The 26,766-nt window shown below is 30.7% G+C and overlaps 2 protein-coding genes and 1 non-coding gene across 7 annotated transcripts in view; all 3 read left to right on the top strand.

Annotated features, from left to right (window-relative positions):
* The first annotated feature begins 1,112 nt into the window (after positions 1 to 1,112).
* Positions 1,113 to 5,135, top strand: Mlc1 (Myosin light chain alkali). 2 transcript variants are annotated; one of them, XM_068765881.1, is made up of 7 exons: positions 1,114 to 1,201; positions 1,525 to 1,552; positions 2,597 to 2,754; positions 2,966 to 3,116; positions 3,613 to 3,699; positions 4,224 to 4,287; positions 4,807 to 5,135. In XM_068765881.1, the coding sequence occupies exons 1-6, from the start codon at positions 1,199 to 1,201 to the stop codon at positions 4,247 to 4,249; spliced, it is 453 nt and encodes a 150-aa protein (XP_068621982.1). In that variant the 5' UTR covers positions 1,114 to 1,198; the 3' UTR covers positions 4,250 to 4,287; positions 4,807 to 5,135. The 2 variants fall into 2 exon arrangements, with proteins under 2 accessions (XP_068621973.1, XP_068621982.1); XM_068765872.1 differs by lacking the exon at positions 4,224 to 4,287 and having other exon boundaries at positions 1,113 to 1,201.
* Positions 5,136 to 7,709: 2,574 nt separating this feature from the next.
* The window catches only part of tau (microtubule-associated protein tau), a 36,515-nt gene continuing 17,458 nt past the window's right edge, over positions 7,710 to 26,766 (top strand). For all 4 annotated transcript variants that reach the window (XM_068766187.1, XM_068766172.1, XM_068766164.1 and 1 more), the window contains exons 1-2: positions 7,710 to 7,855; positions 8,168 to 8,259. In XM_068766187.1, coding sequence (XP_068622288.1) covers positions 8,236 to 8,259 — 24 coding nt within the window. In that variant the 5' untranslated portion in view covers positions 7,710 to 7,855; positions 8,168 to 8,235. The remainder of the gene's footprint in view (positions 7,856 to 8,167; positions 8,260 to 26,766) is intronic.
* TRNAE-UUC (transfer RNA glutamic acid (anticodon UUC)) lies at positions 9,060 to 9,131 on the top strand. Its single transcript has one exon. It is a non-coding gene; the product is annotated as a tRNA-Glu (tRNA).

The raw sequence follows: 26,766 nt of genomic DNA, 5'->3' as shown, positions 1-26,766 counted from the left end.
TTGTAGGATGACAGTGGATTTAGTGTGAAGTTATTTTGAGCCAATTAAAAATACACTACTAAAATTAAATTATTCTTTGTCTTGTTAATAAAATAAAATTCAAACAAACACCCGAATATTTCCATTTAAACATTATTAATTAATATTTAAGACATTTTGATATCCAATATAATAAGTGCGGGTTCGCTGATAAAACGCTTTTAAATTTCATTGCTTTCCACAATATTTATAGATTGTATTATGAATCATCTCAGTGATTATAGACCACGACACAACATATCACCATAATTCTTGTTTTTAGTCTAGGTTATTTAAATAATTTTTAATTTGTTGTTTTGAAACCTTATGAAGTAATCAGAATATAGTACCACAAAATTAATTTACATATTAAAACATGCCTTCCATCTCCCTATTTTACAAATACGTGTAGATAATGTTTAATTTAATGTTAGATATTTGAACTTTTAATTTTTATATAACTATGATCTTATTGTATTTCATATTATAAAATGACATCACTTTTTCACTTGAGTCCATCCAAGTATCATAATCAATACACGAATGTTTTATGTGAAGAATGTCGAATCCAGAAGGATAAAATTGCTGTTGATAATTTTGTTGTTTAGGGATCTTTAATACTAGATCAAAGAGCCTAAGTATAAGCATGCAAGCTAATTATTTTGTTGTCATGAAAGTAATCTCTTCTTTACCTGTATGACATATATACTAGATGAAAAAAAATGGATCTATAGTCATTCGTACATAATTTATTTTTAAATTAAAAATTACATGGTCTTTGAATTCTTTTCTGTTGAACTATGGGATAATTATTATATGTCACATTTATAACCAGTACCTGTTGCCCCCTTACATTCAACATTATATACGGAATAGATAGAAATAGCGTAAATGTAGATTTAACGTTCAGAATTGCTTCTCTTGTTGCCCACCGAGGTGCTGTCATAAGTGTTTTTGTCTCTTTTACACCTATGTAAATCTTTAATTTTCAAAAACGTATTGGAGACAAGCAACTACCGAAAATAGAACGGTCGCGGATTCCTGGGCTAAATCTCAAATATCCAGACGGGAGCGCCATCTGAGCTAGTTAAAACAGTCAAGCGAAACGTTTCTGAGCCCCACTTCTTGTCTGAACGTCTGCCAGTGAAGACCGGGAGGGAACCAACTAACACCACACAAAATGGTGAGTCAGCTTTGACACAAGTGAATCTGTGATAAGAGGAGTTCAGTGTAAAAAGCATCGTTACTGAAATATAAGTGACTGACTGAGTAAACATCTTGTGATGTAAATTCCGCAAACCGGAAGCTCTTTGACTTATCGATCTTTACCGACCTTTTTCAGTGATGTGGTTAAAAACAGTGAAACAATACAATATTAGTCTTGAAAAAAATGATACACACACGTGCAGTGATACACATGATGCAACACATAATACTAAACATATATCCATAATAGAGTTTATTGTAAAATAATGAAAATAACAAAATATTTTAATAATTTTTCAGAGCGACCTCAGCAAGAACGACATCGAAAGTAAGTATTGACTATTAATACTTTTGATCAATTGTTTAATCAAATGAAGTTCATTTAATTTAATACTTCACTTTAAATTTCATCTTCGTTTTTTAACGGATGAACAATACATAATTAAAACTTCGTGAAGTTTAGATGTAGTGGGCGATAACTTTTCTATTACTTATATTAAAAGTAAATTATTAAGTAAACGTTATATTATCTATGTATAGCGCTGTCATAAAAGGTGTGCGTTGCTACGAGATGCCGGTGTAGGCGCCAGTTGCGCGTCCGAAAGTTGTATGCGACCGCGCAGTTCCAAATTTAAACCGTTGCGTCACGTGATCGAACTCGCTCCCGCCCAAACAGAGAAACTCTGCTCAAATTTCAGTGCTTATATTTTTTGGCAGACGATCGCCAAGAATTAAAATAAAGTAAATGTATTTTTGTTTACTCTTTTGCTTTACTGCGATTAACGATTAATCGGATAATATCAACGATTGTTTCGAAATCAATATTCTTTAACAAGTGATTGAATAATATGGGATACATTTTCCTATACAAGATTATAACTTTTTATGTGAAATGTCAATCGGAAAATCGGAGTCAAAAATACTTTGAGCACTTTTTAGTACCCGGATAAAACTAGGGCACAGTTTGAATAGTAATAAATTTAGAATGTGACTCATGAGTTCAGAGTGAACCTAATCAAACGGGAAAAGGATTTGTGTACTGCGATTTTTCTGGAACATCGTCATTTTGGGAATACCTTCAATCGATACATGTATAATAATCTTTTTTATCCGATATTTCAATTCGTAAATAAAGAAGCTATAATTGATACTTTATGTATTTAGCATATCTTTAAATATTAATTTTTTTCTTCGTAAATTACAGGGATTTTAAACAAGTTGCGATATGATAGGAACTGAAGTGCGATTCGTTTTCACGTCCGTATTCATATATAAAGTATAACTACATCAAAAAAAAGCTATGCTTTATTGTTACATAAGCTGTTTATATATGTTGTACAAGATAATAATTTGTTACTACTTCATTGTGTAGGGGCATCCTTCGCCTTCTCCATCTACGACTTTGAGGGTAACGGCAAGATTGACGCATACAATGTCGGTGACATTCTGAGGGCGCTCAACTCTAACCCTACTCTTGCTACCATTGAGAAACTCGGTGGCACCAAGAAAAAGGGCGAGAAACAGCTTTCGGTGAGCCTATACATATTTTATTTTTTACTTAAAATGTCATGATAAAATGTTTTTCATGTAATTAATATTTAGAAATAAATTTCGTACTAATTTTTACGCATTGTGATAGTTTAAAGACGTTACAACAAGTTATATAAAAAGGTTTTGGAACTGAAAAGCTAAATTTAAATTAAATTTGATTATGTGCATAATTTTTTTTATTTTCTTAAAGCTCGAGGAGTTCCTTCCCATCTACAGCCAGTGCAAGAAAGACAAGGACCAGGGATGCTATGAAGACTTCTTGGAATGTCTGAAACTGTACGACAAGGCTGAAAATGGTCTTATGCTCGGTGCTGAGCTGACACACACCCTTCTCGCTTTAGGTAAAAGCTTTATAACTTTTAATTCTTTTTACTTTATCCAATCTTACGTCACACACACATCGTGTTTAAAAAATAATGCGGATTTCAATGATATTTTGCACACTTATTATCCAGATTAAGCAAATGTGTAAAATTCACAGATGCTTTCGTAATTCTTAAATTTAATGCAATTTTAAAAATAAAATTTGAGTCTACCATTACTATTAAAAGGTAAATGCCTGTTTCAGTCACTCCCTGTGTCAGTTTAAATAGCCGTTTAATCTTTATACATAAATTATATATTTATGCAACTGTATTAAAAAGTTTTATGTATTAGCAAATAGCTTTAAGTTTTTATTTTTAAATGGATAGGATACCAAGGTTAATTAAGTAAAGTACATTTCACACTTTGTAATACTTAGTTATTTGTTAAAAAGATAGGCTATTAAAAATTGGTTTATCTATTCAATTTTTAATCTTGTTGCAATTATTACTAAAATTATAAAACGATTCTCAGGTGAGAAGCTCGATGACAATGAAGTAGCGGAAGTCACGAAAGATTGTATGGATCCTGAAGATGAAGATGGCATGATCCCATACGCATGTGAGTATTGTAAAACTATTTTACCGAAGGTAACTGGGTATAATATGTAAATATTGATGTATCATGTAAATATTTAAAGACAAGGTGTTAAAAGTTTTTGTCAAGAAATAAAAAAAGAATATGTATAATACAAAAAAAGTAGGTTTTTTGTGTTGTTTGTGGACATTTGTTTACTATATGTAATGAGATGTTTGTATATTAATATTTTATTTTAATGTTCCAAAATTATATATAGATATATATAGACAATACTCCAAAAAACGTTTTTCTCATGTCATTTAGTGTTTTTTTGTCAATCTCCAAACCTGTTATTAAAAAGCATGAATTATAAACTTGCTTCAAGACATGTAAAATGTCAGAAATTCCTAAATCCTCAATATATTCTGTTGTGTAATGTGTAATGTTTTAATTTTTTCCTCATTTGATGGAGAAATGAGGATCTTTTAAAAATGTATCCGTAAGCATGTTGATGTAGTCAATCCTTTTGTGTGTATCCCCGTGTCTTACTATTTATCCGTTTACAGCATTCCTGAAGAAGGTCATGGCGTAGAAGATCAAAAATACCATCATATCTTTAGTTATAAGATCGTAAGTGGATTACACACGACGTAATTGACGCGTATTTTCTAAAAGCTTTTACCATCTCATAATTGCTAAAGAATTTATTTTTCATTTAAATTTGTTAATAAAATTAAATCTTCTCTTTTCTATAAATTATTTTCTTTTCTTAATCTAACAGGAATTAGTTACTATATAACTTTATATTACTAAAATACGAATTGCTTTTGAAGATAGTTTTTTTAATTAATTAACATAATATTATATAAATGAATCAAAATGGCCGACGCCTAAACTGCAACTGCTTTAGATATTTCATTGAAACTTTCATTGTTTTTCTATCACTTTAACAATATTATAACGTCTTTTAGCATTAGGTTTTATTACACATTACTACATATGTATGTACAACATGTACGTACATATGTACATCCGCTAATTTCGCACTAATGTACGACCTTCTGTATTCCAATATTAAATATATGAAATTAAAATTAATAACATTATTAATAAAATTAAAATATATAAAATTTAATTATCGTTCGACAGGTTTTCTTCAAAGATTGTGCGACAAAAAGGTAACACCACCGACCGCGGCACCCGCACCGGCTGAAAGCTAAACGGCCTTCCCGCCGCATCGACCGCACCCCGTATGCACCAGCTAAAATACGGAGTACCCTTTTTTATACGACAACACCATATGTAAAATCATTTTGTACAACTCTCTGCCTGACTGTACATAATAAAATAAGATTAAAGAAAGTACTGTAAACGCGCATTGTACGTGTCTTTTTAAACTTTTATTATTATTAAGTACATTTATAACAACATACACAAAAAACCGTTAATTATTTTATAATAAACAGTTAAAATTTCAACCTTCTTATCCTTAATCCTGTCTATAAACACACATTTAGGGAAAAAACACACCAGCATGTTGAGCTCATAACAAAATAAAAATGTAACAACTTATCAAGTCGCAAAATTAACACGGAGGAAATGAATTTTGCGAAAACTTAAAATGCTCTAAAAATTGAAATAATTGACTCATTCTATAATATTAATAATAATATTGGATAAAGTACCAAATCATTGAATCAAAACTTTTTGGAAGTAATTAATCCTTAAAACATTTGTTCTATGGACCATCCTCAATATAAATTGGCACGCATAGATTAGTATTTCTACTGTTTCAAAAAAAACCTCACAAATTTTGGTTATAAGTAAGAATTACTTCTGTGATTTTTTAATGAATTTTCTTTGAGAAATTCACGAAATTATTGAAAAAGAAAATTAATGAACTTTTAGAATTTTGTACAGATGAGGAAATTGAAGCATTTCAGGACGCGTATCTTTTTTTACTCCAACAGAATTTTGAAAGGTCAAACCACCTATTGGAGAATTGTCAAGCACCTTTGTTTAAATAACGGAATAGCAAAAAAATAAATATTTTAAGCTAATTCTATAAACATATAAATTGATCTAATTATATGTAGGTTAGCAAGTTTAATATACATTTGCTTATTCGTCTCAATTTTTCGAACAAATTAAACTTATTTATCTAAACAATTATATTTTTGTTTATTGTGCATAAAATGTATTCGCTTGTTTTATTGAGTGCTAGTTTAATCTGTAGTCGGTTGAATTTTGACGTTTTTAGCTGCTTGACATTTACAGATTCTTTGATTCCCGATCTCTCGGATGTCGGATCCGCAAAACTTTGAAAATGTTTTATATATATAAGTCGGATCTTGGTCCTCCTGTTGATTACTTGTTACTGTTAAAGATTTTGCTTTTTATTTATATCACGAAAAACGAACTTCTTCCCATTTTTTTTTAAATTTTTTTTGATCTTTTATTGATCGCTCTAAATGGTTATGTGTTATTTTGGACAGTGAGAATTCGAATCTATCGTGGACATGATATTTAAGTTATGTATGCTATTTGTGGTTGGTTTCGTGACAACACATAAGCTATCCTACAGTTTTTTTTTGAGCATGACGTGTGTAACGGAAAACGAATACGCTTTATTTGTCAGAACTGGCAAGTTCTCATGCTATGTTGAACTGTCAAGCTGACATAGTAGCTATTTCGTAAAGGTAGTTGCAGATTTTAGTGTCGCGTCATTTTAGTGTCCTTGGTGCATTTTAGACTTCTTGGGTAGGCGAAATGGTTTCTGGGCGATTGCCCTCATAATTTGCCTGAGCTTATATTTTTTAAACAATTATCATGACTAGTGTTAAAGATTTCGTTTCTGGTTCAAGTCCTGAGAATTAAAAGTTTTTGGACCAGGCGCATAAATTTTTGAATTTTTTCATTGTTCCTCGGGGATCTGAGCGTGTCCCTGTTCTAAACAAAGAGAAATTAGGTTAAGTACTATTTCTTCCAGGAACGTACTAGTATGGATGCTCGGGCCAAAGCTTTATAAATGTTTTTGTTGCGCGTAAATCTTCGACCATTTTTGAGTTAATTTTTGCCTCGGTGTGACTGTTTTGACTACCTTTACCTCAAAACGTTTCCTTTGCGTTTCTCTCTTACAGGGATTAGCGATAGGTTTAGTAGCAGCGCCAACAAGCTAATGATGGGATATTGTTAGTTTTACGGCATTGAGTCATATTTAAATTTTTAGTAGTATATTAATATATTATTACAATCTGTAGATTATTATTATTAAATTTGCTATAGTAATTCTAAATATTAATGAACATATTATTTGATGCAAGAGATCATTTTAAATATAAAACACAAACACGGTACGGGCTACTAATAATAGTTAAATATCGACACCGAATTACAATTTAATTATTACTACATGTAATTATCGCTATTTTAAAGAAGGGATAAACAACTAAGCCCTTTGTCAAAATGTCTCTTACAATATCGCCGAAGAAAATGGCGCGGAAACTGTTTCCCGGCATCAATAACAAACGTTCGGATACTTTCGGCGTATGTTCGGAAGCGTTCGTGCTTTAGTAAGTATGAAACTGTGAAAAAGACCGACGGAATAAAAATATTCGCAGTAAATAAGGTAATTTTTCCAGGTGTCAATGTTAACTTGTCATAATAAAAAAACTTTTAACAAAGTATTTTTAGTGCCTTTAGTCTATAGATATATTTCTAATAAAACTAGAATTAATTACACATTTGAATATTAGTGAATTAATAGATGCAGTTATTACAATTTTTTAAGTAACCCTTTAAAAAATTCTTAAATTGTGCCACTATTTTTACTTAATGTGTCCTAATGTAAAAAATTATTTTATGACTGTGTGAATGTGAAAACACATTGTTGACATCGATATAATCTAATAGTTAACATCATTTCTCATACTTAGTCTGTTAAAAACATAGCAAAATATTCCATTGTTGAAAATTCACATTTAAATATTTAAATGACTTAGGAAATTTTAAACGGAATGTGGCAACATTACTATCTCGGCTAAAGTATTGTGTAGAGGACGTGCCGGCTTATGAATATATCTCAGTGTTTAATGTTGTATTCGTCGTGGTGGTTGCTCGCCAAACTATTTACTGTTGACAGTGTTTACGAAGTGATTAGTAATAAGGTGCAGTTTTATCAGTGTAAATTGATAAACAGGTAAGAGAAAAACTAATAATATATTTTTATTATCAAACTAATTTCAAGTTAATGTTAAAATGAGTTATAGCTTTTATTTAAGCATCACTTTAATAGCATTTTAAATGTAATGTCAAAAACAATTATTAAAGATGTCACGGTTAGATATATTATCAAGAGTATATTCATAACGTTTTCATTTTAGTTTTTTAAATAAAATGAACAAGTTAACTAACTAAAACATCACAGACTATATATATACAAAAATATTCATTATACTCAAAAATTTTTGATAACTAAATCGATTTTCAATTGAATCAATTGTTTTTATAGATTTTGAGGGTGTTCTTTACAAAAAAACGGGATGGAAGGAGTAAAGGACACAACGTCAACCGCTGGCAATGTTGCAGAGAAACACAACACAGGTCAGAATATTATTTCGTTATATCATTAAAATTAAGTTTGAATTCTTTGTTATAAACTACTTTTATTATAGGTTATATGGGTAGTTACAGAAATGTAAAAATTTTGTGACATTGTGGTTAATGAGCAAATTTTGTATTAAAAATAAAGAAAATTATTTTGATGTTTTCGCATATTCTTACAAAGTATTTAGAAATCCAGTACTTCGTACCGATTATCTTTAGTTTCTAAAGAATTAAGCCAACAGCTCCAGTCTAGGATAACGTAGACAAAGGAGGTTCTTTTTCATACAGTGTATGACTGTTTTTCCATTAAAGTTTTAATTAGAACGAATAGGCAAGTTTTGAACTTTATATTGGAATACGATTTAGAATAAATAAAATAATAATCTTTTTGTTAAACGTTAATCTAATTAAGTATATAAAAAGGTTCTTATATTCATTATAATATTTAAATAGTATTTTATAATATTATAATATTTTAATAGTGCGATTTCGATTCCAACAAATAAAACACGTTTACACAAATTAAACACAATACTCAAATGTGTTTTATTTCTTAAGCGTAGACTAAAAAAAACATAAAATAGTTATTGAGCGATAGTGTTGTTACTATGGTTATAATTAAATGAAATTTATAAAGTTCAGTTTTCATACACATGTATAAATTTAAATACTATTTAGGTTTATATGATAGCTAAAAATGAGTTTTTTAAAATTTTGATTTTTAATAAATAATATAATTTGCTATGATTAATAAATACTTTATATTTAGATTGCCATATTTGTTTTTTGTTGATAACTCCCGTATGGTCTAGTGGCTAGGATACCTGGCTTTCACCCAGGAGGCTCGGGTTCGATTCCCGGTACGGGAAATAGTTTTTGTATGGACAAATTTTCAAATTTTATCAAACCTTATTCTAAATTTCGATCGAAAATTGATGATGGTATTGATATCGAAATCGACCTACGTGTATTTTGTCTAACAGACAGATATACAGTAATAAATAAGAATAAAAAGAATTTTGCTTCGGGTTGATTTTAATTGTCTACTTATGACTACCATTGAAATCGGCACCAGTTCTTGATCAATTTTGCGCCTAGGCCTTTGTTTTGATTGGTACGTTTTTAATATTGTTATCAACATTAAGATCTTAAATTGTAAAATGATAAACATTTGATTTTTCAAAACATAGATTAAAATGTCCCAAAAACAATTCTCAAATTTATATTAAAGCATGTACATCACCACCTTGTACCTATTAATCATTATTAACATTAATATAAATGTTTTTTTTAATATTGACGTCATTTGTTTGTTTTATATTTTTAATATATTATCAATTATAAAAGTACTATTTATTTTCTACGTATACGATCCTTAATTATATAACATTGTTCGAGAATGTTCTCGAAGTTAACTATCAATGACATTCATATGACATATTGAATTATTTTTCGTCCTTATCAGAAGTGTTTGTCGTCATGCACGAATTTTCAAAATAATGTCATTTACAGGCGTATTCATGACTAAATTAAATAACGAATGAAAAAACCGTTCTTTATTCTAAGGTGCATTTTCCATTTTGAACGATGCCCTTTTGCCATGTCTCTGACAAGTTGAAAATTTGTCGCTCATAGATATTCTTCGTTTTCAACCAAATAGTTAAATACTTTTTTGAAAAATTCTTTTTGCAGCCAATTATTGTGTTATGTAAAATTTTACAGCGTCATTATCATTGTATATTTAACCATGACAAAAATGACTGCTGACTTATATATGACGAAGGTCATAACATTTTCGGATATCATAAAAATGATAGTGAGAGACATCTGTGACCGAAATCGGCAATCATTTATTTGCCAACTTAATTACTGCTAAGCGAACTTTGAATAAGGGACCATATAGAAAATGCGTCAGCATAAATTTCACTTCTCTTAACTAATTCCGACTTCGAAGGGTGGAGGCTCTCATTGTGACACCGCGTTACATTTTCTTCAACACTCTCTTCAACAAAATCCACCCTCCATATTTCAGAGTGTCTTGTGTATATTTTATCAACGGCTTCTAATATATATAGACTATATTATAAATAATATTTTTAAATTTAAATGTATATATAAAACAGCAATTGAAATTCAGCAATAGTAGATTATGAGGTTACGATGACCGTACGACGTTGTCACTACAAATAGATCTTAAGTAGGCGGGGTCTCTCAAAATACTAACATCGATTTTGAGTGTTGCATTTTATTTGAGAAAAAAAATTTACGACACAAGTTTGTTCTTTTGCAGGAAGTAGACCGTTTTATGAATTGTAATAAAATTTTGTTAAATTACGTTATCTCCTTCCTGCACTGTTCGGTAATCTTAAAAAAGGATTCGATCGATAACGATATCAACTATTTAATATCAGTAAACTTTTGATACTATTATTGTTTTCTATATTGGTTTACTTACTGTACAATTTTAACGAGAGAATTTAAATTTTCAAATAGTTTTCGTATTATAAAACTAAAATTTACTTGTACATATATTTAATAATATAATTACTAACGGAAACAAGTAACTTATCTAAGTTTGTTGATATTGTCTACGTTAATGCGTTTTAATTTTGTTTTAATGCAAAACCTATCAAAGAATATAAATTATACAATTATAAATAAATAATTTATCATAAAAGAAGACATTTTCCATCTTTTTAGCTATAGACCTCCCTCGAAGATCTCTGCGATGACCGCTCTTACACTTTTTGATGTTCTCTTATTTTAATTATGGACTTTGAAAATATACTACATTACACATATTCTTTTCTAGGTTCGAAGGTAGCGATATTTTGTAAAGACTTATATGTCTAGCATGATACTATAAAAACCATTAGTAATTAAATGAAATTGGCTTACTTTAAATGTATAATAATTTTTATAATAATTTAAATCTAATAATAATAAATTGGCTTACTTTAAATGTATAATAATTTATAATAATTTAAATCTAGAAATGAGAATGCTTTTATAGATGAAAAGATTATTATATTTTAAACATTTATTACGAAATCTACGGGAAATCCGTTAATTATATCAATATCACATATATGTACATAAATACGCCTATAGTTTGCAACATTGCAAGGAGTTTATCTTTGTCCCGAGCCCATGAGATAACCCGCACCGTTGCTTTATTTAGTAACGTGACACAATATTAATATTTCTCTATCGCAAAATGAAGTACCAGGTGATATCTTTTATAGAGATTTATGTTACTTTTTTCTGAGGCAAACAAAATTTACGATTAATGTTCCTTATACTAGGTTAAGCTAAGCAATGCGGCATATCTTTTCATGTCATTATTGAATATATATTGAAGGTTGTGTAAAAAAACAATATATAATGAGGAATAATTATGGTTTGCTTTTCACCATTACGAATACGCCATAAATGTAGCTGATGATAAATAATCAGAGCCGGTAACAAAAGGTAACAGTCGCGACAATTGCGAAACGAGGGGTAATTAGAGGGTCGATGTTTCTCTGACGACACTACTTAGAAGAATTCTCCTCGTACCAGACACAGAGCGCGGCAACTCCCAACCCACGTTAACTAGGTAATTGGTGAATTGTAATTAGGACAATTTATTGCCTTTTTTGGCGTAATTACCATTGAATAGTCTATCTCGCTTTTTTGGTTTTTTATTGTTGTCTAAAAGTCGACATTGTATACAATTTGAGCGTTTTAAATTCAACTCGATCGTTCTCATATATTTAGAATTCTGTCATTTTCAATCTGTTCACTAAAGAGATTCCAAGAACATGTACCTTTACAATTATTATATTTAAATTTAAACAAGTTCCAATCCCCTTTCTGGTATTATCGTTACGTGGTACATGCTACACATAGAAAGAAATGCGTCTTGTGATTTAAAAGGGGTCCGGATAGTTCAAGTTTGGTCAAAGAAATATAAACCGGATATAATTTTAAAAGATCTTGGTAAAATTCCAAAGGACACCACTACTACTAAATAACTTAACTTTTATTATTACATGCAGTAAACCAGTAATACATAATTAAAATTTTAAAATGAAATATGAAATAGTAACATTTCATATTAAATATATGGTATTTTTATTAATCAAATGGTTTCTTAGGCCACATTAAATAGGACCTTGAATAGATAAATAGTGAAGGTATCATCTTATATAACGTATTAATTATAACAATACGTCGGCTATCATTTCGTGTAAATGAACTCAGTATTTACATCGCAACTTTGTGCTATATGTATGTTTAGACATTACCTAACCCACTTCTCTTAAGTATAGAGGTTTCAAATCTTGAACAAGTAAGTCTTTTTAAAAATACATTTACTTATATCTTGTATAAAACCAAATATGTTTTAAATTAAGTCTCAGTAAATTTCACACAAACCTGTGTCGGCAATTCACTATCACCATTTCAGCTGTTGGATGTGTCCTGTCGGACGTAGGCATTCCTCATAGGTCCAAGAGAGCCTGATGTATGTAGGATCCAACTTCTTTCAACAGCTCCAGCTTGAGATTAATGTCCTACTAGTGCCGATTCGTGGTTTCCACTACAGAACTGCGTTCCGAAAATTAAGATTATTCTTTTATTATACCGTGTTCTTCCAGCGATCGAATGAATACCAGAATATGTACATGTGTATTTTATTGGTTAGTGATAATGAACTAAGATGCAGAGAAATGCATCAGTTTTTTGTTGAGTGTTCCTGTTTAGTCTACGACTTACTTTTTGTACCGATTCTATTTAAAATATGATTCTTTTGCACTGATTTTTATTTAATTTGCGGCTTGGTTTGTTTATCGGACAACGGTTCCAAGTACATTGTAAAACCAAACAAGATTGTTGGAACGGTTTCCATTCATTTAACCTAGAAGATATTGAAGGAAAAAAACCTAAACTGTGACTATGATGAAAATACCTGCATATATATGCTTCCATAAATTTCTGTTGACACCAATTAATCTTCCCTGTTCTTTTCATTTACTTACAAAACTAATTACTATTTTCATATATAGGAAGACAAATTTTCAACCTATAATAACCATGCTTATAGTTCAAGAGCCAGTGAGTCACACTTTCGTTGTTTTATAATAGCTGAAACTTTCTTATCATATGCTTCTGCACAGGTAGAAGCGATGGTCGAATATAAAGTTTAACTCAACTTTTTTGCTATTCGGCATTGTTATTACTGATCAGAATAAGTATGACAATATATTAAGGGGACCGGAAAGTAATGTCGCTTTCTTAAGTTAAATTCACTTGACTACATTTTTAACAACTTTTACCTCTTATCTACAATATGTACACCTTCTTTATCGACAATCTTTTACTAAATCGCTATTATAAAAATTCAAGCGGTAAAAATCAATCGGTTTTTCTGTAAAACATGTCGATAGGAACTACATTACTTTCTGGTCCGCCTAATATTTACACACTGTTGTCAAAGATTAGGAAGACTTACAACAGGTTTTACTTTAGCTTAATATTATATGTTATTATTTTATTTTAGCTGTAATATAGTAAGCAGAATTAGGAAGTCGCAATCTTACTTTAAAAAACGCTGAAAGAGATTTTGATGAGTTGATGACACATAACATTCTCTTTACAAATGACCAAGCGCTATAGCGGTTGTGAATAGAATTTTGTAATAATAAATTGTTATGAATAGGGCATATCACTTATGTTCAATTCAACGCTCGCTCATCTTGTCAATTACATTAAAATACTTCTATGCGTAAGATAATTACACATTGCAAACTTTTATAGCGTTAGCAGTGACTGTATTACTTCACACGCTCTATTGTTTATGTTTTTACATAGATAATCTTACTGAACATCGCCTTGACTTTATAATGCAATTTATTAACTGCCGCTATGCAGTTTATAACAAAAAACATAATTACTGTTACTATTTATGACATATTCAAATGCGTTTATTGTCTTGTAGCTTACGGCAACTCTCCATTACAGAAGTAAGCAAATGTAGCAAATGTGATGTTGTCGTTGTCAAAACAATAACCACTACTTACACTAAGAAAACTAGCATTTGAAATGACTCCTATTTACGAAATATTTCTTAAAAACAAACGAAACTTTGCGGAAGAAGCTTTGTGCATTGAAAAATTGACAAAATTTACAGGAACAAGTCTTAAAATGAAACTTTCAGCATATGATGCATGTCATATGCTGACAGTTCATTCACGATTTTGAGAATACTATCTTTCTAATTATTTTGGCTTATTTAAGTTTTTGTTTAATTTTTTTTTATTTTCAAATACTGTTATTTAAAGCCTTATATCAAATGTAACAGTATAAAATGTTAATGCAATCGGACGCAATCTGTTTTAAATAGGAAGTACATTTAGAAAGGGCCGTGGCTTGTTGACGGGGTCCATTCGTCGTGTAAATGCCATAAATACAATTAAAGTCACTTATTCTCGTTAACTTTGATAATGCTTGATGTCTTCGCCCTCGCCGCGCATCGCGCACGCGCTCTTTGAGTGTCTCTCCATTGTTTTATATCACGCTGACTACACATCACATTGTGTGCGGAGTCTGCTGTCTATATCATCGTAAAATTTTGAACTACAGTTAAATAAAATATCATTATTTCATTTGCAGGTCGTCCACTTCTGGACATATGCTTCCCCTGTAGATTTCTATCTTGACCTGCTGGAAGCGGACTGTATCCAGCATCCACCGAATAAAATATAGATTAATTAATACATATTTTTATCGACTTTGGATCATTTATAGTGATAACTTGTGTACATCATGATAGCAATACCAGACTTCATAGCAACTAAAATAAAATTCAGCCCTTCTGTTATAGCATCCTGCAACTGGAAATACACGGTACCAGAGGTGCCCTGATCCGAAACAAGTACGGCTATCTATGTTATCTCGTACGAGTTTCACTTAATTGTTTATCTGATATTGATTAAAAATATATTTACATTAAGATACCATTATCTTTATGCTTGGTATGTATGAGTATAATATTGAGGTCTGTCAAAGTCTTCCATATCTATATTAGTTTATTAGTAATATAAGGAGTAGTATTGGCGAAATTTTTATAGAAAAGAAGCCCTAATAGGACTTGTATAACATATTTTTTTAATTTACTTAATGATCTTTTTTGTTTTGCATAAATCAGCGCTATCAAATCCTAATCTTACCTTTCATATCTTGATTTAAACTTGAAGGATGAAGCACGTATCATCTGTGTCGTATAGCTTAAGATAATAACATTTCTGAACCCAAGTAAGGTTCACTCGAACTTGTCGAAATAGCTCATAAATATCATCTCGATATTTATGAGCCATTTTTATTATTAATACATATTCAAAATAAACTTATAAAAATAGTTTTTTTTTTACATTGTTGTGAAAAGGCACGAAAAATTTCTTTGGGCTCGTTACTTAAATGAATTCATTTTTTTTAACCAGGGTGTGGAAGGCGAAGATATGATCTATAAACAGTAACAGGATTCCGAAACGATTAGGTATGTGAATCAAGTTATGTGTAATGCATTTGTCGATACACCAATGATCAAACGGATAACTAACCATTGATGTTAATATTTATTGAGGTCGATTAAAAGAGCTACCTTGTTACGTACAGTACGGTAGGTATACTTTGTTAATGAGAGACTATTTATTTTAATGAACCACGCCGTTCCTTGATAACGATTGCTACAGTTACACTGACTAACACTTGTTTTTGCTGTACTGAAAACTAAAAACAGTCTTTGCAACCAATTATATAAATATTTTAACCTATATTTAATGTTTATTAATAAATAATAAATACAATTATTATGCAACATTATATTCGGGAAACTACATGCAATTTATATTTCTTCTCCTGAGAACCGTGATGAACTGCACTTAAGCATTAGTGCTATTCAGCTATTTTTGGTTTAACATTATTATTTAATTTTTGGTTCAAATATTAAATCTTCAGATTGATTTGCAAAGTTCATTACGACTTTGTGATACCGTTGGGAGTGGCAGAAGCTGCTCCTAGAACCGCACAATGAACTCAATTAATGAACTGTGAACTATATTATAGTGTCGTGAACATACATCTATGTACAATGTTACTAATTATTTCCTAGCGTTAATATTTACAAGTTTACACGCTTTCCAAGGACTCATAATACTAAATGTAATTGTAATCCTAAAAATTAAGATGACCTTATAACTAACACGTTTAATTACCTTAATAAATGCAGAAATATTATTATAACAAAAATCTTAACGAATAGGTTATGAAATTGTTCCGTTTTTCTTTCAATAAATTCTTCTTCATGCCAAATTGGTTCAGATGTTCCTCAATTTTGTGGTTAGTAACAAACTTTGCGATTAATATTCATTAACATAGATTTAAAATACTGGAAGCAAAAATGCCGGAAGATGTAGCAGTGATTGTTTCATCACATATGGCAGGGCGTGTGCTGATTACCATCCATCTCTCTTATCTGACGTCAGGGCTTCACGGTGATTGGTAAATTGCCGGACGGGTTAGGCGCACGCATATCTCCCACCTACGAGGATTCTAAAGGATATTACAGCCAGAAATATTTCTAATCCAGACACATTTATATTATTTAAAAAAATTCTGCAATTTACCATTAATAGTACATATTTTGATGACATTTTCGCCAAAAAAAAATTAACAAATTTTTATTCGTAGGCTTAGTTTTAATTTTACAAAAAACCAAAATCTGAAATAAACTTAGGTAAAATTACTGCCTCCGCATCGAAATTGTACCATTACGGTGTACAACATTAGTTCAATTTAGTCGCGACATTGCGTGTGCCGAATCAATTAAAATGACAATTAGACCAAACAAAATAAATCTAACTTTACTAAGAAACCTAACCATCATTTACTTTGTATAGTATTCTGTTTAGTTAATTTTACTCATTATTCACTTACTGGTTTTAATAATGATCTGTACAGGGAACATAAGATGAACATTACATTGATTCAAACGAGGTGAAGCTGCCAAATGAGCAAACGCCATTTTTCGATGAAATAAATTGTTGCACATATTCTTACTCATATTTCTTTCATTTCTTTCTGTAGTTTACACAGTGTTACAATATTTTACGATACATATTGTTACAATTTTCGTACTTCAATTAGGTTGCTACGTTACGAGTGGCAGTTAAATAATTCAAAGTAAGTTTTAATTAAAAATTTACGTTCTTTCCTTACGTTTTCGTAATTTACAAGGCTGTTATAAAATACAAAGACTATGTCCTTTTTATACAAATAATAATCCGGCAGTTGTCTTGCGAAATATTATATTTTTATAGCCTATTGTTCACACGATATCACACTTAATCACCAAAATGTACATCTACGTCAAGTTGAAAACTTGCCATAAAGCTAAATATTACGAAACTCCGGATAGCAATTATTTATTACAAGAATATCAATTAGCAAAACTCATGTTTTGATGTTGTTTTTTAAGTTTTTACAATATACTTTGAATTAATAGTGAAATTTGCACCAATAATTTATAATTGAACGGATTATTAAGTAAAATTGACATTAGTTTTTCGTTGTGTCCCACTTTAAACTAAAAAAAAAAGTTTCAGAAAAATCATTCATAGTTGTGTGGAACTATCATAACTTCGTTTAAAGAAATATTTAGCGTAGATAGTTATTGTTAAATGAAGTTTGTGCATTGACAGTGTTGTGACCTGTACAGCGGAGGCAAACATGCTAAACAACGTTTAGGTAATCCTGCAGATGATGTAATATATAACACTGGTTTGTTTTCAAACGTGACGACACTCGAAGGCCGCGGCGCTCTTGTATCGCGACATCAGCGCATACACAATGAGATGTTATACATACATACACACACACACAGACACACACACACCCATATATATATATGTAATAAAAAAATTATGAACTTAATTCTCAGATTTTGGTATTAAGAAAAAAAACAGTATATGATAAGGATATTACCTAAATTTTGTATTATTCATTTGTAGTCAATTAATACTTGGTATTTGTGTTTCCAAAAGTCAATGTTTTCAGAAATAATAAACAAAGTATCAATAATACAGCAAGAAAAGTCAACAAAAGCTTATTATCTATTTTAAATGATTATTGTTTATTTTCTGTCCCAGCAGGGTTTGTACTACCAGAAGTTATTGACTGTCGCATTCCAAAGGAAAACAAAATAATGTAACATATTTCTTTATGATCTCTTTAAACAGGAGATTGGAAAAAGGTGTAAAAGTTTTAAACTTTGTTGCTGAGAAATGAGGTGTACATTCACCCCTTTAACTGACCATTCTGTAAACATAAGGGATCGATCATACTGTACACCGTTTAGCACTATATTAATAAAGAATTAAAATTAGGAAGAAAAATTGTAAACTATACATCTTTATTTTTTATGTTATTTTAATCGTAAACAAAAGATGCGGGTAATAATAAAGGAATCCAAAAACAATACTCTATCCAAATGAATTTTTTAACACGTCTCTGTATACTGTGAACTAAATCCTGCTTATAAATGCATAATAATAAGTACATAGAATAGAGTAAGACGTAATCAATGCCATCATTACACATGCTTGTGGCTTACCACATACAAAAATACAATCTGTAGTCAATTCTTTGAGTATTGTGTGAATTTATTTCTTTTGTGAATGAAATTTTTATTTTCCACTGATACTTATATATACTTTGAAATTGTAATAAGTTGAACGGTATTTAAAAATTATTTTTATAATGTAGGTATTGGTATTTTAGAGAAGCTTCTATTAGATCAGTTAAAACATTGTTATCGAATATGTTTCATCGCAGAAACAATTGAGACTCTTCATTGTCGAGGTGAGGGGACGTCCGCGTTAACGAGCAAAGGTGATTTTCATACGAACAACGGTTTGTGCTGTTAGCTGTGACCTCAATTTTCAATTAATAACGCATATGACTCTGTTGACTGGAGAAAAAATCTTCACTTTGCAAGTCTTTCTTGTAATATGAGATAATATAAAAACAAACTTAAGGTTTTTTCCTCGAAAGATAATTAAACACTGAAAGTAAATATTCGTCATCATCATCATCACTAACCGTAGAGAGGAGGACCTCTAGATTTCCAATAGATCCAGTTGGTAGCGGCCTGCATTCCGCGTCTTTAACAAGGTTGCCTGTACATCTTATGGGTAGACGTCATACTCTGCGCTCGGTGGACTTCACTAGAGAACCTTAAGGCTCCAGCGGCATCTGTTCTGCGCGCTGAGCCCTGCCCACTGTCACCACGTGTTTTTGGAAATAATCGAATGGGTCGAAATGTAATATTAACATACATTTTATTCCAATACAACTTTGAAAAGTTTAAACCTGTCGTGATCTTAGGTAATACGCATAGAAATTGTTATATTACTACAAAAATCATGTTTGTTAATTGGAGCATTGTCCCAACAATACGAGCGTTGTTCTATTGTTGGGTTGCAGGCTTTCTCCCAGGTAGAAAAAATCGGCGCAGTGCCGTAAGAGGTAATGAGTTGTGATTATCACAATTCATTTTTTTCCACATATTTATCTGACAAAAAATAGTACATACGAAATCATTGTTGCTAGTATATACCGGTTTTTTATGATGTTTTTTTTCTACCAATAATATCTATATAATATTCAAAAAATAAGCGCCTGTCGCGAGATGAGCTTCCAACCTTTTTTCATAAACACCAGTCACCCATCGGTTTACTTTAGGGTTTACTGTTAAAAAACAAATTACGAAAACTGTTCAATACCTACTTTTATTGAAATCTTATATTCCACAATGAGAATAGTTGTACTATAAATAAGATGTTACCATATGTTATCTACCTACCCACTACCTTTTATAATAGTTCAAGTCATTTGTTGTGAATTTCAACTTAACATTAATGTCATAAACCAAATTTCGTAAATCATTAATTTTGCACGAAGGAGACTATATGCTTTATTAAAGATTTAGAAATTTGATGATTTAGATTTAAACGACGTTTTCTTGTAGGAATTGTTACATTCACGGTTGGCGATATAATAGTGCGTTGATTTTCATTATTTTTATTCTAATTAATGTTATAAACTAAACGCTGTTTAAAGAACTATAAACAATAATGAACTAAAAAGCTATCCGTCGTCAGCGACGCATCTGATGGTTTAATCGGAGCAGTACTCAAGAAACGTAAGGTAGGTGCGTTCCTTAGTTAACAATAATCGGTCGCGTAAGGTAGTTGCGATTTTATACTAAAGATCGCTACATTATATTAACATACTGGTCACTACGGTCATTGATATACTTGATAGATCACAAATGGCTTTGATTTTCCTCATCAACAAGGACGAAACAAATACGACCTTTATCTCGCTATCACCCGCAAAGTGTACAAGTCTAATGAATAATAAAAGCTTACGATAAAGGTTTAAGTTTTTGTACGTGCCTACGTTCCCTGGTCGATATTTAAAGTGCTAGGCTTAAGTATACTTAAACTCTGTGAGGCAGGCAATATTTGGGTCAAGCGTAGGTATATTTTTTTAAGTATAATTTTTTCGTGTAACAATATTTTAGATACTCTTTCGAATTATTTATGATTTACTAGCTGCTGCGAAATTTAATATGTTTTCGCATCTAAAGGTTTGTTTCTAAAATCATTAATCATTGGTTATGTCCCAACTGGTTAAGTGAATGGTGCTAGTAACAGCTTTAATCTATTTATAATATAGTGTTTCCAAAAGTAGTAATTTAATGTTGTATTCGCTGGACAATTAAATACTGCGTGTATAAGCGTCTATCGTTCGCTTGTTGCAGTCGCGTTTTTTTTGCGCGCAACGAAAACCTGGTTTTTCAAAATCCAGCATTGATTCCTGTTGAATCTATGACGTCATGTGTTTTTTGGACTACTATAATAAGTTGAGATAGTAATTTTCCTAGACTGAGAAGGCAGAAAAAATAAAATCGTGAATAGGTAATAGCATGTAAAATAATCTAAATTTACTTTTAATTATCGATACATCCTTAGAGAATGTCATCTCACCCATTCACTTATCAAATATATATTGTATAGTTATATAAAGTTATAATTTAATAAATTAAAAAGTATACCTAAGTATTGTATACATATTTATCTATAAAGGTTTATTTTCACACATTGTAACTAAACCATGCTAAAAATGTCTATATAATAAGGTCTACAGATATGTGCACCATATCTTAATGGTATCGTGTTGTTCTTGACTAATTAAAAACTATTTACTATAATATTAAAAGATACACAATCATAGTACTTATGATGGACCTAATTATAAATAAAAATAAATTAAAAATAACTTTGCCAATAAAAGCTTCAGTCAGCTTGATCGAATAAATACCTTTTTTAATCTGTGGAATAGTCGTGCCCAGAAACCATTAACTTTTACTCGATTAATTTTTATAAGAATAATTAGAAAATAATTAATAACTGTAGTGTAAAATAAATAAAATTATAACCCTTATTCAATAAACTGGTAGCAAAGAGATTTGTTACAAATAGAATGTGATATTGAAGAGTGCTTATTGGCCAGGTTCAAAGTTTGCCTTAATAAATTTATCTGGTTTAAAAATGACTTAATATTGATTTTCAAATAAAAAAAGAGTTATTAAGGAATTCGTTTTTGGGCATTTTTTCTGGCATTTTTACATTTTTACTTAAGATTTTTTAGGAAGAATTTGTTAACGTAGACGCAATGAAATATTTCGTGAAATAAAGGTCTTCAGAAGTAACAACTTGAACTGCCGTAAAGGTTGCGTTGCTGAATGGCGCTAGTAGCGCTTACAATTCACTGTGGCGCTGTCTGATTATAAACATTAAAACTTATCTTTAGTCGCAAACATTTGCCTAGATGGCGTTAAAACAAATATGTATGATCAAAATGTAAGTTCTTAAACGTCGATGTAGATGGCACTCTCACAAAAGGTAACATTTAAACTTATTTAAATATTAGAATAAACTTCATATATTACGAGCAGAATTTAAGGTAGCGATTAATCATCTAAATTATTTTTACACATTACATTGTTTAAAATTTTACGTAGAATTTTGTTCGTTTTACAAATAATGATTACATTAAAATTTAAATGAGGTTTAAAGAGAGTAAATATTTTCACTGAGAATAGAGTAATATAATTAGATGTACATAATTGGCCATACGTAAATACTAATCAGAATGGATTGACGTTACTATATAGCTATATTAATATTTAATAAATACGTTGCAACGTTAGCAATAGCCTATGCTTACCATTTGCCCGGTTGTTACATAATAAAAAGAGTAAAATTAACATTTACTTAATTTCTTTTGTCAAATATTTAGTAAATAGATGAATGAGTACATAAATATCAGCACGGAAGCTTGCCATGTCGCATGCACGCACTGTTTGCGGGTTACGAAAAGGGATGAACTTGCGTGTTAACACGCATTTGCGAAATCGAAATCCTTCCTGGTTCTATGATTTACATCAAAGTTTCTGTTGTCCTCGTATCGTTATATTTTTGTCGCCTTTTTATATATATTTGCTGGCTATTCAGTTAATAAACATTTTTCTTTCGCCAAGCATATGATTCATGCAAAAATTCGCACTTTTAAATTTTATACTTTAACTTCCTTCCGGCTACAGCTGTAAGTTATTACTTTCGTATTGCTAATCGATATTACAATATATATAAATTTAGGAATCATTTTTGCCCTATCAACAAATATAATATAATTTGTAACACAAGGCCAACCGTATGTTTAACATACGTACATGTCTTTAAGAAATATTTTGTCTACATAAAAAGAATCATTACTTAGTTAAAAATGCAAAAAAACTTTACTATAAAGCTACATTTTTTATTGTTTTGACTGTCGAACTAAAGGATGATACAGATACAATATATATTTTGCACCAATATTTATGAATGATATATCCAAAAATTTCGGAGCATTATCTTATTTGTGGATCGCTACTTATATGAGTCTAACAACACTTGTGCTTGATTTTTGCTCGGTATGAACGTCGTCGTTAACGTTATTTTGTGCAATTTTTAAAAGTGTCCTGAATTGAGTTGTTAATATGTAGAATCTCTACAGGATCCGTAGCCTTCATGGACTTTTTCAGTTTCGCGTTCTATGAAAATTATAATGCTTGCTCACGCAACGTAAGACGTTTGATATAATGTAAATTACTGTTTTAGTGCTTTGATGAAAATAGCAAATTTCTTAATTCTAAAACGTTGATATATTACAGATATATATTAAGGCATATTATACAACGGTTTTTTTATTATTATAGATATTAAAAGCAAGCTAAATATCAATATAAAGAAGAGGTCCAGAGAGGTCGGTATCGTGGTCTGGTGATTGACCAATTCAATTTCGAAAAGTAATATTTTTATTAAATAAAAAAGTGTAGTTTTGTATAATTAATTATAAATTTTTAACAGAAATGCTAAAACAATTGTTGATTTAATGTTTTTCGTATTTTTGGTGTGGACTACTTCTTTCTCAGAAAAACAAAAATGAAGTTAGTTTAGTTATCTCTTAGATTTTATATCCTTCGAGCGTTATTGGCAAGCTTTCGCTGTCGAGCCATGTAGAGGGCTATACTCGCATTTTCTCCACGAGTTCGCATCACCTATCAGGAGATCTGTAATCTAATGTAAGACGTCCACTCAAAAGGTGCATAGACGATATTGTTAAGGTCGTCGAAAGACCGCTGTATGCAGACCGGTTCCTACTGGCCTTATTGGAAATCTATGAGAGAGACGTCTAGCAGAGTACGGTAATTTACGGCTGGAATGATAATAATGATTATATTTTATAATGCGTTTGATAAGCAAACGTATATTGTTGTTATAGTTTATACCGCTTTGTATCACTTACAGCGATAACGATAACGTCAAGGACGTTGCGTTGATAATTTATGCAGTTTTTTCAACAAAATTTCCAATCAATGACATATTTCACTCTTTTAGCTGTCTTCGGTCAATATGTCAACTAAATAAATTCTATTCATTAAATCTTTAATTATAGGTTTACGCTTTGATTCGTTCGATTGTTACTATAAAACCTGCTGCAGTTACTCCTTTCGTAACGTAAGAAAATACATTTTTTTTTTAAATTATTGTGAAAATATTCTATAACTGAGACTTGTTTTCTAATCTACAAATTTATTTGTTACAGGTACATCATCATCGTAAAGAAGAGGTTTAAGAAATATTTAAGGTACTAGGGTCGCAAGTTCTGTCACATCCTTGTTTGATTTCAAACACTGGCCAGATATAGTTAAACTTGTTTGACATAATGCTGCGGTTTACAAATTGTCGTATGAAACCATTTAAGGGGAATTACACATTAAAAGATCATAAAAGGATCGGCTACCCTTATACGATTATGACATCAAACACTGTAGGCAAGCACCCCCCTTGGCCGATGAGCAAGAATAGTTTATTACCTATACTTAATTACTAATTAGTATTTCAGTGCCACCTTTTCCACCAAAAAAATTACAGCCAAGAGTGCCAATTGAAGATCTGAAACTCCAAGCTTATCGAAAGTGACTTTAATAAGCGAATGAAAAAATTAGAACCCGAGGAATCTCAGGTTTTATTCCGGCTTTATTGAGGGATGCGTAAATATGTAAAATTCTTTTTGGATACAATACAATCAATTTTTAACGTCAATCATAATATGAAAGTTGTAATAATAGAGTAACGAGAGGACGTCATACTTCATTATTTATAGTTTAGCTCAGAATTTGGATTTTGTTGTAATAATAAGAGGAAACTAGCGCTGTTGTAGATACAAACCCTGTTCTTACACGCGTTATGGCACCTCTTTCGGAAAAAAATATTCAATAACAAACACTGGGTTTTCCAAAAAGGTTTACCCCAGTTTTAAGGAAGTAACACACAAAATCGCTGACGGCATTGGCTATATCTGTTTAACTATATATCTTATAAACAGTATAAGGTATTAAAATTAACTTAATTGTTTGTGACAGAGCGTGTGACATGTCGATGTAAATGTAAATATCATTACAATATAGTTATAACGCTACTTGCAAAACTATTGTTACATTTCTTTATTAATTGCTCTATGCGAGAATATAATTTGATTCATCTTAACGTACATTATTCCTTGGATTTTTGGAATTTTATCCTTATTTAATATAATAATTTTATAAACCATTTATCTAGAAGTTATAAAACTGCATTTCGCATATTACGATGCTACCGAATCAAGGTAAGTAAAGGTAACAGAGGAATATTGTTGTTCTTTATGGGTTATGTGAACTCAAAAGTACCTAATACATCTCGAGGTCGGAATTGCCCGGCAGAACATGCGCGCGCATCAATTTCAGGGCGCAGGACGCACCCTCATCGAGTGCTATGAACGATCAGACACACACTTAAAAGGATTTTCAAGTGCTTAATATAAATATTTCATTAAACATGTATTTTTTTTAAATATTTTACAAATTACTATTTGCATTTATAATGTACCAATTTAATTATAAGCTTGCACATTTCTATTTAAAACTTACATTCAATATTTCGTCATTACTATCTGAGAACTTCGATTACGTTTATAATAAAAACATAAGATTTATCAATACAATAAAATACATACGTAAAAAATATGCGGTAGAACATGCCGTCTCTGCACGATTAGATGGTCTATACGTACTTTAGAGACCGATAGAGGCCGCACCGTCACGGCACATCAGGTTTCGCCGGCGCTAGAAACAGCGGGTGACCATCCCTCGTATTAAATAATATCTAGTTAATATTTATTCAGAATTCAAGTTTAGCCAGTATCCCACACTGCACTCGAGGTGAGTAATATTTACGTTTTAATACTATTGGCACGTAAAAGCTGTGGAGATTGTACTTAGAATATTCTAGTAGTCACGTTCAATAGCCATTACGTCGCCGCCGGTAAATAGTTCAATTATAAAACAATTACGTTTCCAACATCGATCGCACAAAACGCTTATCATATGTATTATTATCAGTAGATTCCACTTACATTCACAAACTGTATCGCAATTTCCACCTTTGTATTGTCTCCGCCTCCATATTTGACGAAAGGTATTCATTTTTTCACGAGTTCGAAAGATATTAACGTGGGATTAGCTTAGGTAAATTTTGATTATATGTGATACAATAATAAGATTTACCTACATTATTAATCGACTTCTTTTTATCTTTCTGGACATTTTCCGTCACATTGACAGTAATCTAAGCGGATACACCTAAAGATTAGTTTTAAATTTAATAACGCTGATAACGCCATTGTGATAAGCGGATGTGTCAAGATTTATTTCAATAACGATAGCTTTATGACAATGTAAATTTTCCTGAAACTGGCTAAGAGTCCACCATGTAAATACTAAAAAGTAATTCAGTTCACGGACTCTTCTGCTCC

The sequence above is a fragment of the Battus philenor genome, unplaced genomic scaffold (genome assembly GCF_028537555.1).
Source record: "Battus philenor isolate CCGP_79_NKW_IND1 unplaced genomic scaffold, ilBatPhil1.0.hap1 SCAF_10, whole genome shotgun sequence".
In the NCBI taxonomy this organism is placed as follows: Eukaryota; Metazoa; Arthropoda; class Insecta; order Lepidoptera; family Papilionidae; genus Battus; species Battus philenor.
The sequence above is the reverse complement of the archived record's forward strand: the minus strand, read 5'-3'. Positions and strand labels throughout refer to the sequence as shown.